This window comes from Salvelinus alpinus, chromosome 23 (genome assembly GCF_045679555.1).
Source record: "Salvelinus alpinus chromosome 23, SLU_Salpinus.1, whole genome shotgun sequence".
Lineage (NCBI taxonomy): Eukaryota > Metazoa > Chordata > Actinopteri > Salmoniformes > Salmonidae > Salvelinus > Salvelinus alpinus.
This window is the reverse complement of record NC_092108.1, coordinates 42184199-42201601: the sequence shown is the minus strand read 5'-3', so window position 1 is coordinate 42201601 and position 17403 is coordinate 42184199. Positions and strand designations below refer to the sequence as shown.

At 41.3% G+C, this 17403-nt stretch overlaps 2 protein-coding genes and 7 non-coding genes across 9 annotated transcripts; 1 reads left to right on the top strand and 8 right to left on the bottom strand.

The window, feature by feature from the left end:
* Positions 1 to 826: 826 nt before the first annotated feature.
* On the bottom strand, positions 827 to 908 carry trnas-uga (transfer RNA serine (anticodon UGA)). The gene has a single exon. It is a non-coding gene; the product is annotated as a tRNA-Ser (tRNA).
* Positions 909 to 2327: 1419 nt separating this feature from the next.
* trnas-uga (transfer RNA serine (anticodon UGA)) lies at positions 2328 to 2409 on the bottom strand. Its single transcript has one exon. It is a non-coding gene; the product is annotated as a tRNA-Ser (tRNA).
* A 213-nt stretch (positions 2410 to 2622) lies between these two features.
* Positions 2623 to 2704, bottom strand: trnas-cga (transfer RNA serine (anticodon CGA)). The gene has a single exon. It is a non-coding gene; the product is annotated as a tRNA-Ser (tRNA).
* A 1124-nt stretch (positions 2705 to 3828) lies between these two features.
* Positions 3829 to 3910, bottom strand: trnas-uga (transfer RNA serine (anticodon UGA)). The gene has a single exon. It is a non-coding gene; the product is annotated as a tRNA-Ser (tRNA).
* Positions 3911 to 4123: 213 nt separating this feature from the next.
* On the bottom strand, positions 4124 to 4205 carry trnas-cga (transfer RNA serine (anticodon CGA)). Its single transcript has one exon. It is a non-coding gene; the product is annotated as a tRNA-Ser (tRNA).
* A 1125-nt stretch (positions 4206 to 5330) lies between these two features.
* trnas-uga (transfer RNA serine (anticodon UGA)) lies at positions 5331 to 5412 on the bottom strand. The gene has a single exon. It is a non-coding gene; the product is annotated as a tRNA-Ser (tRNA).
* Positions 5413 to 5625: 213 nt separating this feature from the next.
* trnas-cga (transfer RNA serine (anticodon CGA)) lies at positions 5626 to 5707 on the bottom strand. Its single transcript has one exon. It is a non-coding gene; the product is annotated as a tRNA-Ser (tRNA).
* Positions 5708 to 9461: 3754 nt separating this feature from the next.
* On the top strand, positions 9462 to 11526 carry imp3 (IMP U3 small nucleolar ribonucleoprotein 3). The gene is made up of 7 exons (XM_071362402.1): positions 9462 to 9774; positions 10122 to 10229; positions 10368 to 10442; positions 10566 to 10645; positions 10815 to 10866; positions 10962 to 11034; positions 11213 to 11526. The coding sequence occupies exons 1-7, from the start codon at positions 9638 to 9640 to the stop codon at positions 11237 to 11239; spliced, it is 552 nt and encodes a 183-aa protein (XP_071218503.1). The 5' UTR covers positions 9462 to 9637; the 3' UTR covers positions 11240 to 11526.
* Positions 11421 to 15952, bottom strand: LOC139551051 (vesicle-trafficking protein SEC22b-B-like). Its single transcript, XM_071362401.1, has 5 exons — positions 15684 to 15952; positions 15364 to 15473; positions 14678 to 14838; positions 14252 to 14398; positions 11421 to 12301 (listed from the first exon to the last, which is right to left on the bottom strand). Exons 1-5 carry the CDS (start codon positions 15756 to 15758, stop codon positions 12147 to 12149), a joined length of 648 nt encoding a protein of 215 aa, XP_071218502.1. The 5' UTR covers positions 15759 to 15952; the 3' UTR covers positions 11421 to 12146.
* Positions 15953 to 17403: the final 1451 nt, after the last annotated feature.

Below are 17403 nucleotides of genomic sequence, written 5' to 3'. Positions count from 1 at the left end.
GAGGATTATCACACAAGGACAAAAGTATCCAAATTCAACTGCCTAATTTAAATATTTTTCAAGCAAAGTAAAATAAGCTATTTTCTGAGCACTTCAATCGTTGGACGAGCCCATAAAGGAAGTACAATTTAAATTCAGAGGAGATAGTTCCAATTATTAAAAGTCAACTTTACCATCGCACAGTTGAAAACAGTACAGGGAGCACACATTGGATTTCATTTCCAATGCTTAAACCACTTGGCCATCGCAGCAGTAGGAATCTAAGGAAAGTGATGAGGAGAAAGCAGAAGTGGACTATACGCTTCGAGCAAGGTAAGAACATGGGTGGGGAGACCCCATTGAAATTCAGGTCCAACGTCTAAAGAACTCGGCCATTGGAGCTGTTGGAATGCAAGTAAATGGATTGGGATTTGGAAACAGACATCATTGGTGTAAAATGGTCAACTTGATGGCACGACATATTGATCTTTTTGCGCCAAGTAACCTCGGTCCTTTCCAAAGCTGTGAAGTTTGGAAGTTTAATGTGCAAATCAAAAAACTATGTCCAGAGAAAGTACAAGTGGACTATTCACTGAGAATAAGATTTAAAAAAGAGCAGGGAGACCCAATTGGGTTTCAAGTCTGAGGACTTAACCACCTGGCTCTCAGTATTTCCATCGTAAATCTAACACAAACAACAGTATCTGTACTGAAGAGCCTATTTGAACTGTTTGTCAAGGCAGATATATTCTGAGCACCTGAATCATTGGACAATTCCATGTATTAAGGACATTATCCATATCAAGTCACCAAGTATATGTTAAAAAAAAAGACTGGTTTGCCATAGCGCTGTGAGCAGGGTTCGAACCTGCGCGGGGAGACCCCATTGGATTTCAAGTCCAACGCCTTAACCAATCGGCCATCCCAGCTTGCTATGTTAAAAACCAGGCCTTAACCAGTCGGCTATCTTATTCTGTCCATTTCACTTCTGTAAAGACTATCTACTGAAGAGCCTAATTGAACTGTTTGTCAAGGCAGATATATTCTGAGCACTTGATTCAAAGGACAAGTACACCGTTTAAGGACATTATCCATATCAAGTCCCCAATGACATGTTGCAAATAAAGACTGGTTAGTCAAAGCGCTGTGAGGAGGGTTCGAACCTGCGCGGGGAGACCCCATTGGATTTCGTGTCCAACGCCTTAACCTATCGGCAATCACAGCTACTTCTGTTACCTACAACGCCTTAACCAGTCCGCTATCTCGTTCTGACCATTTTTTCCTCTAAAAAGACCAGATTATCGCTACTGAAGAGCCTACTTGAAATGTTTATTATGGAAGATTAATTCTGAGCACTTGAATCAAAGGACATGTCCACGCATTATCCATATCAAGTGCCAAATGACATGTTACAAATAACGACTGGATCGTCAAAGAGCTGCGCGCAGGGTTCAAACCTTCGCTGGGAGAACCCATTGGCTTTCGAGTCAAACGCTTTAACCACTCGGCATTCAAAGCTTGCTGAGGATTATCACACAAGGACAAAAGTATCCAAATTCAACTGCCTAATTTAAAAAAAATTCAAGCAAAGTAAAATAAGCTATTTTCTGAGCACTTCAATCGTTGGACGAGCCCATAAAGGAAGTACAATTTAAATTCAGAGGAGATAGTTCCAATTATTAAAAGTCAACTTTACCATCGCACAGTTGAAAACAGTACAGGGAGCACACATTGGATTTCATTTCCAATGCTTAAACCACTTGGCCATCGCAGCAGTAGGAATCTAAGGAAAATGATGAGGAGAAAGCAGAAGTGGACTATACGCTTCGAGCAAGGTAAGAACATGGGTGGGGAGACCCCATTGAAATTCAGGTCCAACGTCTAAAGAACTCGGCCATTGGAGCTGTTGGAATGCAAGTAAATGGATTGGGATTTGGAAACAGACATCATTGGTGTAAAATGGTCAACTTGATGGCACGACATATTGATCTTTTTGCGCCAAGTAACCTCGGTCCTTTCCAAAGCTGTGAAGTTTGGAAGTTTAATGTGCAAATCAAAAAACTATGTCCAGAGAAAGTACAAGTGGACTATTCACTGAGAATAAGATTTAAAAAAGAGCAGGGAGACCCAATTGGGTTTCAAGTCTGAGGACTTAACCACCTGGCTCTCAGTATTTCCATCGTAAATCTAACACAAACAACAGTATCTGTACTGAAGAGCCTATTTGAACTGTTTGTCAAGGCAGATATATTCTGAGCACCTGAATCATTGGACAATTCCATGTATTAAGGACATTATCCATATCAAGTCACCAAGTATATGTTAAAAAAAAGACTGGTTTGCCATAGCGCTGTGAGCAGGGTTCGAACCTGCGCGGGGAGACCCCATTGGATTTCAAGTCCAACGCCTTAACCAATCGGCCATCGCAGCTTGCTATGTTAAAAACCAGGCCTTAACCAGTCGGCTATCTTATTCTGTCCATTTCACTTCTGTAAAGACTATCTACTGAAGAGCCTAATTGAACTGTTTGTCAAGGCAGATATATTCTGAGCACTTGATTCAAAGGACAAGTACACCGTTTAAGGACATTATCCATATCAAGTCCCCAATGACATGTTGCAAATAAAGACTGGTTAGTCAAAGCGCTGTGAGGAGGGTTCGAACCTGCGCGGGGAGACCCCATTGGATTTCGAGTCCAACGCCTTAACCTATCGGCCATCACAGCTACTTCTGTTACCTACAACGCCTTAACCAGTCCGCTATCTCGTTCTGACCATTTTTTCCTCTAAAAAGACCAGATTATCGCTACTGAAGAGCCTACTTGAAATGTTTATTATGGAAGATTAATTCTGAGCACTTGAATCAAAGGACATGTCCACGCATTATCCATATCAAGTGCCAAATGACATGTTACAAATAACGACTGGATCGTCAAAGAGCTGCGCGCAGGGTTCAAACCTTCGCTGGGAGAACCCATTGGCTTTCGAGTCAAACGCTTTAACCACTCGGCATTCAAAGCTTGCTGAGGATTATCACACAAGGACAAAAGTATCCAAATTCAACTGCCTAATTTAAAAAAATTTCAAGCAAAGTAAAATAAGCTATTTTCTGAGCACTTCAATCGTTGGACGAGCCCATAAAGGAAGTACAATTTAAATTCAGAGGAGATAGTTCCAATTATTAAAAGTCAACTTTACCATCGCACAGTTGAAAACAGTACAGGGAGCACACATTGGATTTCATTTCCAATGCTTAAACCACTTGGCCATCGCAGCAGTAGGAATCTAAGGAAAATGATGAGGAGAAAGCAGAAGTGGACTATACGCTTCGAGCAAGGTAAGAACATGGGTGGGGAGACCCCATTGAAATTCAGGTCCAACGTCTAAAGAACTCGGCCATTGGAGCTGTTGGAATGCAAGTAAATGGATTGGGATTTGGAAACAGACATCATTGGTGTAAAATGGTCAACTTGATGGCACGACATATTGATCTTTTTGCGCCAAGTAACCTCGGTCCTTTCCAAAGCTGTGAAGTTTGGAAGTTTAATGTGCAAATCAAAAAACTATGTCCAGAGAAAGTACAAGTGGACTATTCACTGAGAATAAGATTTAAAAAAGAGCAGGGAGACCCAATTGGGTTTCAAGTCTGAGGACTTAACCACCTGGCTCTCAGTATTTCCATCGTAAATCTAACACAAACAACAGTATCTGTACTGAAGAGCCTATTTGAACTGTTTGTCAAGGCAGATATATTCTGAGCACCTGAATCATTGGACAATTCCATGTATTAAGGACATTATCCATATCAAGTCACCAAGTATATGTTAAAAAAAAGACTGGTTTGCCATAGCGCTGTGAGCAGGGTTCGAACCTGCGCGGGGAGACCCCATTGGATTTCAAGTCCAACGCCTTAACCAATCGGCCATCGCAGCTTGCTATGTTAAAAACCAGGCCTTAACCAGTCGGCTATCTTATTCTGTCCATTTCACTTCTGTAAAGACTATCTACTGAAGAGCCTAATTGAACTGTTTGTCAAGGCAGATATATTCTGAGCACTTGATTCAAAGGACAAGTACACCGTTTAAGGACATTATCCATATCAAGTCCCCAATGACATGTTGCAAATAAAGACTGGTTAGTCAAAGCGCTGTGAGCAGGGTTCGAACCTGCGCGGGGAGACCCCATTGGATTTCGAGTCCAACACCTTAACCTCTCGGCCATCACAGCTACTTCTGTTACCTGCAATGCCTTAACCAGTCCGCTATCTCGTTCTGACCACTTTTTCCTCTAAAAAGACCAGATTATCGCTACTGAAGAGCCTACTTGAAATGTTTATTATGGAAGATTAATTCTGAGCACTTGAATCAAAGGACATGTCCACGCATTATCCATATCAAGTGCCCAATGACATGTTACAAATAACGACTGGATCGTCAAAGAGCTGCGCGCAGGGTTCAAACCTGCGCTGGGAGAACCCATTGGCTTTCGAGTACAACGCTTTAACCACTCGGCAATCAAAGCTTGCTGAGGATTATCACACAAGGACAAAAGTATCCAAATTCAACTGCCTAATTTAAATATTTTTCAAGCAAAGTAAAATAAGCTATTTTCTGAGCACTTCAATCGTTGGACGAGCCCATAAAGGAAGTACAATTTAAATTCAGAGGAGATAGTTCCAATTATTAAAAGTCAACTTTACCATCGCACAGTTGAAAACAGTACAGGGAGCACACATTGGATTTCATTTCCAATGCTTAAACCACTTGGCCATCGCAGCAGTAGGAATCTAAGGAAAGTGATGAGGAGAAAGCAGAAGTGGACTATACGCTTCGAGCAAGGTAAGAACATGGGTGGGGAGACCCCATTGAAATTCAGGTCCAACGTCTAAAGAACTCGGCCATTGGAGCTGTTGGAATGCAAGTAAATGGATTGGGATTTGGAAACAGACATCATTGGTGTAAAATGGTCAACTTGATGGCACGACATATTGATCTTTTTGCGCCAAGTAACCTCTGTCCTTTCCAAAGCTGTGAAGTTTGGAAGTTTAATGTGCAAATCAAAAAACTATGTCCAGAGAAAGTACAAGTGGACTATTCACTGAGAATAAGATTTAAAAAAGAGCAGGGAGACCCAATTGGGTTTCAAGTCTGAGGACTTAACCACCTGGCTCTCAGTATTTCCATCGTAAATCTAACACAAACAACAGTATCTGTACTGAAGAGCCTATTTGAACTGTTTGTCAAGGCAGATATATTCTGAGCACCTGAATCATTGGACAATTCCATGTATTAAGGACATTATCCATATCAAGTCACCAAGTATATGTTAAAAATTAAGACTGGTTTGCCAAAGCGCTGTGAGCAGGGTTCGAACCTGCGCGGGGAGACCCCATTGGATTTCAAGTCCAACGCCTTAACCACTCGGCCATCGCAGCTTGCTATGTTAAAAACCAGGCCTTAACCAGTCGGCTATCTTATTCTGTCCATTTCACTTCTGTAAAGACTATCTACTGAAGAGCCTAATTGAACTGTTTGTCAAGGCAGATATATTCTGAGCACTTGATTCAAAGGACAAGTACACCGTTTAAGGACATTATCCATATCAAGTCCCCAATGACATGTTGCAAATAAAGACTGGTTAGTCAAAGCGCTGTGAGCAGGGTTCGAACCTGCGCGGGGAGACCCCATTGGATTTCGAGTCCAACACCTTAACCTCTCGGCCATCACAGCTACTTCTGTAACCTACAACGCCTTAACCAGTCCGCTATCTCGTTCTGACCACTTTTTCCTCTAAAAAGACCAGATTATCGCTACTGAAGAGCCTACTTGAAATGTTTATTATGGAAGATTAATTCTGAGCACTTGAATCAAAGGACATGTCCACGCATTATCCATATCAAGTGCCCAATGACATGTTACAAATAACGACTGGATCGTCAAAGAGCTGCGAGCAGGGTTCAAACCTGCGCTGGGAGAACCCATTGGCTTTCGAGTACAACGCTTTAACCACTCGGCAATCAAAGCTTGCTGAGGATTATCACACAAGGACAAAAGTATCCAAATTCAACTGCCTAATTTAAATATTTTTCAAGCAAAGTAAAATAAGCTATTTTCTGAGCACTTCAATTGTCCACTGTTTACATACACTTATGTTGGAGTCATTAAAACTCATTTTTCAACCACTCCACAAATTTCTTGTTAACAAACTATAGTTTTGGCAAGTCGGTTAGGACATGTACTTTGTGCATGACACAAGTAATTTTTCCAACAATTGTTTACAGACAGATTATTTCACTTATAATTCACTGTATCACAATTCCAGTGGGTCAGAAGTTTACATACACAAAGTTGACTGTGCCTTTAAACAACTTGGAAAATTCCAGAACATTATGTCATGGCTTTAGAAGCTTCTGATATGTACAGTATGTACATTCGAAGTCGGAATTTTACATACACCTTAGCCAAATACATGTCAACTCAGTTTTTCACAATTCCTGACATTTAATCCTAGTAATAATTTCCTGTCTTAGGTCAGTTAGGATCACCACTTTATTTTAAGAATATGAAATGTCAGAATAATAGTAGAGAGAATGATTTATTTCAGCTTTTATTTATTTTATCACATTCCCAGTGGGTCAGAAGTTTACATGCACTCAATTAGCATTTGGTAGCATTGCCTTCAAATTGTTTAACTTGAGCCAAATGTTTTTCGGGTAGCCTTCCACAAGCTTCTCACAATAAGTTGGGTGAATTTTGGTCCATTCCTCCTGACAGACCTGATGTAACTGAGTCAGGTTTGTAGGTCTCCTTGCTCGCACACGCTTTTTCAGTTCTGCCCACACATTTTCTATAGGATTGAGGTCAGGGCTTTGTGATGGCCACTCCAATACCTTGACTTTGTTGTCCTTAAGCCATTTTGTCACGACTTTGGAAGTATGCTTGGGGTCAATGTCTATTTGGAAGACCCATTTGCGACCAAGCTTTATTAACTTCCTGACTGATGTATTGAGATGTTGCTTCAATATATCCACATCATTTTCCTCCCTCATGATGCCATCTATTTTGTGAAGTGCACTAGTCCCTCCTGCAGCAAAGCACCCCCACAACATGATACTGCCACCCCCATGCTTCATGGTTGGGATGGTGTTCATCGGCTTGCAAGCCTCCCCCTTTTTCCTCCAAATATATCAATGGTCATTATGGCCAAACAGTTCTATTTTTGTTTCATCAGACCAGAGGACATTTCTCCAAAAAGTATGATCTTTGTCCCCATGTGCAGTTGCAAACTGTAGTCTGGCTTTTTTATGGCGGTTGTGGAGCAGTGGCTTCCTCCTTGCTGAATGGCCTTTCAGGTTATGTTGATATAGGATTCGTTTTACTGTGGATATAGATCCTTTTGTACCTGTTTCCTCCAACATCTTCACAAGGTCCTTTGCTGTTGTTCTGGGATTGATTTGCACTGCTCGCACCAAAGTACGTTCATCTCTAGGAGACAGAACATGTCTCCTTCATGAGCGGTATGACGGCTGCGTGGTCCCATGGTGTTTATACTTGCGTACTGTTGTTTGTACAGATGAACGTGTTACCTTCAGGCATTTGGAAATTGCTCCCAAGGATGAACCAGACTTGTGGAGGTCTACAATTTTTTATATAAATATCAAAATACTCTGAACCAATTATATTACTTTGGGACATGTCGAAAAGCATTAAACATTTATGGCAATTTAGCTAGCTAGCTTGCACTTGCTAGCTAATTTGTCGTATTTAGCTAGCTTGCTGTTGCTAGCTAATTTGTCCTGGGATATAAACATTGAGTTGTTATTTTACCTGAAATGCACAAGGTCCTCTACTCCGACAATTAATCCACACATTAAAACAGTCAACCGAATCGTTTCTAGTTATCTCTCCTCCTTCCAGGCTTTTTCATCTTTGAACTTATATGGTGATTGGCATCTAAACTTTCATAGTATTACCATGACAACTGGCAACAAAGTTTGTATTTCAATCACCCACGTGGGTATAACCAATGAGGAGATGGCACGTGGGTACCTGCTTCTATAAACCAATGAGGAAATGGGAGAGGCAGGACTTGCAGCGCGATCTGCGTCAGAAATAGGAATGACTTCTATTTTAACCCTTGGCAACGCAGACGCTCGTTGAGGCGCGCAAGCAGTGTGGGTGCAATAATTGAATAACATAGATTCCTAAATGTATTTTGCAACGCTCACGCACACGACGCGAGCGGTGTAGTCAGGGTAGGCGTTCAACAAGCCATGTGCGACATGCACGCGCAGTTACAAGCCTGCTAGAGTTAGTGGCAGGCGGGCGAGCAATATCCACCGTCATAGTACAGATGAAGCCTGATCTGGAATGTGAAGCTAACTGAAGCTGGCTATCTTTATAAAAGCCTGAGTAGATCTAGCTTGCTTCATAGTATGCCACTCTGGAGTGGCACGTTAACATGAACTGTCTGTCGGCAGCAGTGGAGGCTGTGGGATGAGCTATAGGAGGAAGGGCTGATTGTAAAGATTGGAATGGAATAAATGGAACAGTAACAAACAAATCAAACATATGGAAACCATGTATTCCATTCCTGCCATTACGATTTGCCCGTCTTCCTAAAGCTCCTCCCACCAGCCTCCTCTGGTCTGCAGTGTAGTTGAGTCTCTCACATTATATTGTCTTGAAGTCTATTCCCAGAGCCCTATACTACATATGTGGTTTGAGGAGTTAGTAACTTTGGTCAACTCTGAGTTCAACTTGGGTTAACCGGTACCAAGACAGTGGCTCAACTTTTAGCCAGGTACATTTCTATGATAAAAAATCCCTCAGAAATAATCTGCTCCCGGGCAGGCTAACTCAATTTCTTGTATTTTTTTAAATGTATTTACGGATAGCCAGGGGCACACTCCAACATTTAGACATCCTTTACAAACGAAGCATGTGTGTTTAGTGAGTCTGCCAGATCAGAGGCAGTAGGGATGACCAGGGATGTTCTGTTGATAAGTGCGTGTACTTTTGGATGTCAAGGAAACTGTATGGAGTAAAAAGTACAATATTTTCTTAAGGAATATAGTGAATTAAAAGTAAAAGTAGTCAAAAATAATACATAAGTAGTACCTTAAAGTATTTTTACTTAAGTACTTTACACCACTGGAATTAATACAATTATTATGTTGATAGGAGTGGGGCAAAAGGGTGCTTGTGCATTGATAAGCACACCAAAGGACCTCAAACACGTTATTAATGTTAAGTAATAATAAAAAAGAAGACAGCACTTCAACAAGCCTATTTCACACCATAGCCTGCTGAATTAGCAAGATGACTTTTCTTTTATTTAGATTTTGGCACAAATTAAAATGGGGCACTCACTCGTCCACGGATTGGCGTTTCTGCAATGTCTCAACAAAGAGTTTGGCGTTCGACTAGCCACATGCGACATGTACGTGCAGTTACAAGTACATACTCCTGCGCAGTAGATGGCGGTATCACACAATTGATTTATTTGTTTTTTAACGGTATGATTCTCTTTCTTTGCGAATCAGCACCAGGTCGCCGAAGAAGAAAAACACGCGCTTCCCTTTCGTCCGGATAGCGTGGAAGTAAATGTATCTTGGTAAATAAATGCTAGTTTTCTAGCTACAAAATTATTTCGTCAAAATGGTTCGAAAATTGAAATTTCATGAGCAGAAGCTTTTGAAGAAGGTTGACTTTATCAACTGGGAGGTAGACAACAACCTGCACGAGGTGAAAGTATTGCGGAGGTATCACATCGAGAAGAGAGAAGACTACACCAAGTGAGTATGCGGTTTTATGGCCTTTTTTTTTTATGTCTCCAGCTATATGTAAAATGTGTTTTAAGTGAATCAGTTTAGGTTTTGATGCGGAAGTTATTGTTAATTTGGTATATAGTATAATAAGGGTGACTATTCCTAATTCTAAAAGGGCCTACCTACAGGAAGCATTGTAGTTCAATTATGTCTTCGGTATGGGCAAACATCCAACATAATATTCCATCTATTGTATTCAAATTTGTTCTATGTGGAGGCATTTTTAGCAAATTGACAACCCCTAGAACTCTGTCCCTACCCAGCAGCCTCAGTGTTTTTTGATTAGCCACAGTCTGCTAACGTTATATCCATAGGTACAATAAGTTGAGCCGTAACATCAGAGAGCTTGCTCAGAAGATACGTGATCTGGACGAGAAGGATGGCTTCAGAGCTCACAGCACAGGTCAACTACTTGAGAAACTGTGAGTATAATTGTGACTGAATTTGAACCCAGGCCCCTGCGCCCATAGGGAACTGTCTGTCCTCTAAAAGTAATGTGGGTAACACAAATGTACTACAGAGTAATGATGGTGTCTAACATTTTGCATCTCTTCTTAAAGGTATGGTACTGGGCTGATCCCCACCAAACAGAACCTGGCTCTTACAGAGAAAGTCACAGCATCTTCATTCTGCAGGTGAATAAACCCATTCCATCTCTCAATAACAATAGTAAGAGTCCAAGTAGATGTTGCATTCTACCCATCGCTTGCAATACCTCTGGCTCAATTCTGTCCTATCTCCACCTCTCTGATTTCCAGGAGGCGGCTACCCACCATAATGGTAAGCTTACGAATGGCTCAGAACCTGAAGACAGCCATCACCTTCATCGAACAGGGACGTATCCTTCATACGGTCACAGTACTAGTGATGTAGCGCCTGTGTGCATGCTGTGGCAATGGTGTTTTTTTTTTACCCTCTTTTAGGGATCATAGACTGAAATGTAAATTAGATTGTTATTCTGTGTTGGATTATCTATGTAGTGCTTTGTGGCCTTGACTGTACCTTAGATGTGCGTGTGGGACCAGAGATTGTCACAGATGCAGCTTTCCTCGTCACTAGGTAAGTGTGGGGTTTTGTATGACTACTTTTGGTACTTTTCTTCCTTTCTGACATCTTGTCAGTCCCCCAAAATCCTAAATGTTTTATTTCATCAGAAATATGGAAGACTTTGTAACATGGGTTGACTCTTCAAAGATCAAACAGCACGTCATGACCTACAATGATGAGGTGAGAGAGACCACTGTCTAAGATAAACAAACTGAACTTTGTCAGACTTCTTGATTATGTTTGAATAGCTCAAAGGTCCCAGGCATATTTGTTTGGAGATAAGATGGTCTAGTCTGATGGTAAATCCTGTACAAATGGGGATTCTGACTGTCTCATTGGGTGCCTTTTTGTTTTCCAGAGGGATGACTTTGATCTTGTGGTGTAGACCTACAGTATTCACCGTCGGGTCATTCATCGCCCATGGGAAGGACAAGAGGAATGTGAAAAGTGTGTGCATTACAAGTATGAGCATTTGTATGGGTGAGCCCATGTTTGAACATGGTGTGTTTGACTGCGAGTGTGTATGGGACTATTTTTTGGGGGGGTAGGAGTGTAATTTCAACATGTAGTGTTTAAAATTTTATAAACATTAAGATAAATATACATTTCAACAAATCCTTTTACAGTTATGTAACCTTTGTAAACAATAAACAACTTTTTTGCCATGGTAAAGTGTTGTTTCACACTTAAGACCATTTGCATATAGATAGAATTGTCCTTCAAAGTGACATTGTAAAAACAAATGCCGGAATAATGTAAACTATTGCATTTTCAATCCCTTTTATATTTCAACTAATGGGATTATACAATCACTACGAATTCAGAAAGCTCCACTTTGCTCACATTACCAACCACAGGGCAGTATCTTTATACAGGTGTTGAAGGATTCTGTGTTTGGTTAATCGTGTCACATGACCTGGGTTTTAACCTTTTATTTAAAGCATTTTCCATCAATCTGTCCCCTTATTTTTGTCAGATGGTCCAGCACCATCCTCAGACAATTGCTTTAATTGCTCTAATTCTCATTTCTGGAAAAGGCTTCAAATTAAAATCCAGGTCATTTGACATGATTCACCAAACAGTGCCCTAGGTACGAGACATGACAAAGCTGAAGGCACAGTTCCATCCACTCATCCAATACCTACAAGGTCTCTCCCTAAGGCATCGATGTAGGAACTTAAGCTTTGCTGTTAACAGAAACCACCAATATGGCAGCCTATAATTAATAGGTACCAGCGAGTTTAAGTGGGAATCCAGACTATCACCAACTTCAAAGTCCTTATGCCAATCAATCAGATCCACCAGAAACGCATATAGACGATGAGTGTAATGAAGAAGACTGCCCCGGCTGCTATCTTGGCATAGATGGATCGGGTGTTGAGGTACTTGGCATCGCTGCGGTACTTCTTTGAAAGGCTGGACAGATCGCTGGCTTTGGTGTCGAGAGCTGGAGGGTAAAATATTAATCAACAAAATTTGAGGACTAGTGTGACCAATAATAGCTATTAGAGTGTATTTGGAAAGCTCAGACTCCTTGACTTTTCCCACATTGTTACGTTACTGCCTTATTCTAAAATGGATTAAATCGTTTTTCCCCCCGTCAATCTATACACAATACCACAATGTCAAAGCAAAAACAGGTTAAGACATTTCTGCAAATGATATTTTTTTTGTACCACATTTAGATAAGTATTCAGACCCTTTACTCAGTACTTTTGTTGAAGAACCTTTGACAGCGATTACAGCCTCAAGTCTTTTTGGGTATGACACTACAAGCTTGGTACGCCTGTATTTGGGGAGTTTCTCCCATTCTTCTCTGCAGATCCTCAAGCTCTGTCAGGTTGGATGGGGAGTGTTGCTGCACAGCTATTTTCAGGTCTCTCCAGAGATGTTTGATCGTGTTCAAGTCCAGACTCTGGCTGGGCCACTCAAGGAAATTGGGACTTGTCCCAAAGCCACTCCTGCGTTGTCTTGGCTGTGTGCTTAGGGTCGTTGTCCTGTTGGAAGGTGAAGCTTTGCTCTAGTCTGAGGTTCTGAGCGCTCTGGAGCAGGTTTTCATCAAGGATCAATCTATACTTTGCTTCGTTCATCTTTCTTGACTAGTCTCCCAGTCCCTGAAAAACATCCCCACAGCATGATGCTGCCACCACCATGATTCACCGTAGGGATGGTGCCAGGTTTCCTCCAGACGTGACGCTTGGCATTCAGGCGCATGAGTCCTTTCGCCATTTACTGAGGAGTGGCTTCTGTCTGGCCACTACTATAAAGGCCTGATTGGTGGAGTTCTGCAGAGATGGTTGTCCTTCTGGAAGGTTCTCCCATCTCAACAGAGGAACTCCGGAACTCTGTCAGAATGACCACCGTGTTCTTGATCACCTCCCTGACCAAGGCCCTTCTCCCCCCGATTGCTCAGTTTGGCCAGGTGGCCTGCTCTAGCAAGAGTCTTGGTGGTTCCGAACGTCTTCCATTTAAGAATGATAGAGGCCACTGTGTTCTTGGACCTTCAATGTTGTAGACATTTTTTGGTACCCTTCCCAGATCTGTGCCTCGACACAATCCTGACACACCTCATGGCTTGGTTTTTGCTCTGACATGTACTGTCAACTGTGGGACCTTTATATAGACAGGTGTGTGCCTTTCTAAATCATGTCTAATCAATTAAAGTTACCACAGGTGGCCTCCCAAGTTGTAGAAAAATCTCAAGGATGATTAATGGAAACAGGATGCACCTTAGCTCAATTTCAAGTATCATAGCAAAGGGTCTGAATACTTATGCAAATAAGCTATTTCTAAACCTGTTTTCACTTTGTCATTATGGGGTATTGTGTGTAGATTTAAGATTTGTATTAATTTAATCCATTTTAGAATAAGGTTCTAACTTAACAAAATGTGGGGAAGGGGTCTGAATACTTTCTGATTGCACTGTACACAGGCTTCAATCTTAAATGGGAAAGATAGGCACCACTTAAAAATATGGAAATAGATGTTGCCCATCTTGTCCATTCATTTGGGATTGAGGCCTGCAGTTTTACCTTAATTGATATTGTGGTTCAACAACTGATAGCATTGAATATGGACTGAATGTTCAACAACTTCATGTATGAAAACATCTGACAAACTTACAGTCTCAGTCAGAAGTTTGGACACCTACTCATTCAAGGATTTCCCTTTATTTTTACTATTTTCTACCTTGTATATGCGTCATTTCATAGTTCACTATTCTACAATGTAGAACATAGTAAAAATAAAGAAAATCTCTTGAATGAGTAGGTGTCCAAACTTTTGACTGGTACTGTAGATTTTGGGCTGAACTATCCCTTTAAATGAATTAGGTGTATTTTATGTCTGTGACGGGTTTGATGCCAGGGCTGTGTATTATACAAGGTATGATGATTACCAGATAAGGCCTCTCCTCGTTGCAGGACCTCTTCAATGTTTGCCACCATGATACGCTGGACGTCCTGCAGTTCTGTGTTGATGCTGCCCAGGTTCCTCCGCGCCCTGCTGTCAATGTAGTTCCTCTTTGTCTTCTGGATGTACACGTCTGAGGAAGGAATATACACAAATAACACACTACGTGTTGGTTTAGGGTGCATCTCAAGTCTAATGTGGCATCCGCTCATCATTACTTACATCTGCGCTGAATTGAAAAACAAGGGATGGGGAAACGCAATATGGTGGACGTCTAATGGGATTTTCCTTTGCCAGTCTTATCTAGTGTTAGTTTTTTTTACATCAGCTATGACACACCCTTCAAATATGTTTTGTTTGCCTAAGGTGTCTTGAATTGGATGTTTATGATTGAAAAAATAAAAGTTCTCACCAAACTCAATGAAAGAGTACGGCCTGGAAACTGTGGTGACTTTCTTTCCATGCTGTTCATTGAATTCTGTCTGGAGGTCTTCCAGGTACCCAAAGACCAGTTTCTTGGGAAACACAGCTTCACACAAGGCCAAGTAGCACACGCCATGTTCTATTACATAGCTGGCGAGACAAATACAGATGTGAACCGCTAGTGGGAAGAAACACTTAATACATTACAGTTTCTCTCAAATAGGCCGATTAAGATTTCTACATAAACCACAGAGGCCGACCAGTCACAGACTAGAGGGTTATCGTTAAGAGACAGTTTTTCCTGAACACGTAACCAAATTTTATTGGTCACATACACATGGTTAGCAATGTTAATGTGAGTGTAGCGAAATGTTTGTTCTTCTAGTTCCGACAGTGCACTAATAGCTAACAACTAATCTTAACAAATTCACAACGACTACCTTATACACACACAATTTAAGGGGATTGAAAAATAATATGTACATAAATATATGGACGTGGCAAGATGCAATAGATGGTTTAAAATACAGTATATATATTCATATGAGATTAATAATGTAGGATATGTAAACATTATTAAAGTGGCATTAAACCCGAGTTTTGCCTTGTTAGGACTGGAAACTCAGCACTAATGACACAGACTAGCACAGAATACTCCATAGAGTCCATACTTACTGGAAGGACATGACCCCAGCCTCCAGAGTACATCTATTGGGACTCTGGGCATTTAGTTTGCGGCACAGCTGCTTAGCCTGGCTCTGGTAGTGTTGCAAGTCTCTTCCTGACTAAACATAGGGCGAGATAAATGGTTATGAAATCATTCTTTCAGTTAAAACAAACACCTACACTATTTATGATATAAGTGCCTCTAAAACAATGCAGTATAAGTGTTAGTAGTATTCAGCAGAATATGATGTAATTTAGCTAGCTAAATAGAGTTTGTAAACCGTTAAGTTAGCAAGGCTAGCTAGGAAGAAAATGTGGTTCATTCAAACCTGCTCGTCTTCTTGCATCGATGCAGCAAGCGGCAGACCATCTGCTACTCGGGCGATCATTGTCAGTAAAATCATATTGATTGAAACCTCTACAATCCACCTACTGAGTCGTAGGTTTTTGCTGGCTGTGTAAAAACTTCAAATAAACTTGGCTGCGTAGCTTCTGCTGTCAAAACTGACGCCCGGGTAGCTCGATGCGGGTTCTGATACCACGTTCACAATTTCCGAATTGCTGATTCGTTGAACGCGGCACGTGTATAACTACACCCAGTTAGCAGGTCGAACATTTTACAGTTTTCTAGTTCCAACTAGCATGTGAACGCTGCATGACTAGACGGAGTACAGCTACGACCGGAATTTACTTTTTCGTAGCAGGTTAGGATATTTAACGTGGCAGTTTAGGAGACTTAGGTTAGGGTTAGATAAAATGCTCTCCTAACCTGCTACGAAAAGTCACTTCTGGTCGTAGCTGTACTCCAGAGATACTTTTGAGGAGATTGGAATTGTATTAACTCCCTTCTGTACGTTGCCCATGCATCGGCAATGGGCCGCGCGGTACATTCTAGGACAAGGAGAGCTCTCCTTCAGGGAGTGAATGGGAGTCATTTGGGCGCTAGCTCAAAAACCCAACATTAGCATGAATTTCGTCAACAATAATTACAACATTACAAATCTTTTCCGAGATGTGAGATAATTAAATTGTTCTCTGTAATATCGTATAGCTTTGGAATCGTGATATGACGTACCTTTTAGGAAAATAGGCAGGTTTCTCGACTTATACACTGACTTCAAGAAGGGATTGCGATACGATTAGCTTAACAACTGCGTGACGCAGCATGACAACCTGGACACGATTGGTCGACTGTCTGCTGGGTGAGGCGTTACGTTTTTCAATTTATGGCTCAATTGGATTCCTATCTTCACATTTCTCCAATATCTCTGTGTACCCCCTCAAGTCACACAACCCTCAATGCGCGAGGGGTCGTCACTAGTTATTACAGCCACAAAGTCATAAACCCAGCCTATTTCTACAATTTATCTTTTTAAAATGTGATTTTAAAGCGTACCCTAACCTTAACCACACTGCTAACCGTATGCCTAGCCCTAACCTTCAATTAAGACCAAAAATATAATTTTTGTTTTAATAAATGTTTAATATGTAGCCAATTTGACTTTGTGGCTGTGGTAACTAGTGGAAGATCTTGTTGTTGCGCCCTGGAATTGGGTCCGACGGCAACTCCTTTTTAGCATGAGCAGCACCATTGAGTGCTTCCGCCATTTTAATGTGGGTGAGACTTCCAACTTCATTGGCTCAGCCCTCCTGGTGACCCTGTTGGAGTCATGTCCTACCGGGATAATAAGAAGGGATCAGCGAATCGAGAAGAAGAAAATGGACTACTTTAAAATGGAGATAGCATGGGCAGCGCCATTGAGGCTGTCACATAAATTATAATGGCACAGATACAAAGACGAGCCCTCTATCTATCTCTATGCTCTAAACTTTCTACTTATTCTTAGTGTGGTTTTCCAGCTGCCTTTCACAGGTCGGAGTGTGAATTGAACATTTGTTCAAAATTGTACCCTCCAGATTTCACAAAAAAAGGGGAATGGGAAAAATAAATTGCCCCACCATCTAATTTGACATAAACGCCACTATCCCCAACAAACCCACCACCCTTTCCCACTCTTTTGGCCCTAACAGATCCCATGGAACCCCTTC

Coding starts and splice junctions, on each gene's coding strand:
- imp3 (XM_071362402.1), top strand. CDS start 9,638: ATGGTTCGAAAATTGAAATTTCATGAGCAGAAGCTTTTGAAGAAGGTT. Junction 10,443..10,565: donor ACAGCATCTTCATTCTGCAG/GTGAATAAACCC, acceptor TCTGATTTCCAG/GAGGCGGCTACCCACCATAA. Junction 11,035..11,212: donor TCATGACCTACAATGATGAG/GTGAGAGAGACC, acceptor TTTGTTTTCCAG/AGGGATGACTTTGATCTTGT.
- LOC139551051 (XM_071362401.1), bottom strand. CDS start 15,758: ATGATTTTACTGACAATGATCGCCCGAGTAGCAGATGGTCTGCCGCTT. Junction 14,839..15,363: donor GCTGGGGTCATGTCCTTCCA/GTAAGTATGGAC, acceptor TTGTCTCGCCAG/CTATGTAATAGAACATGGCG. Junction 12,302..14,251: donor ACGAGGAGAGGCCTTATCTG/GTAATCATCATA, acceptor TTTACCCTCCAG/CTCTCGACACCAAAGCCAGC.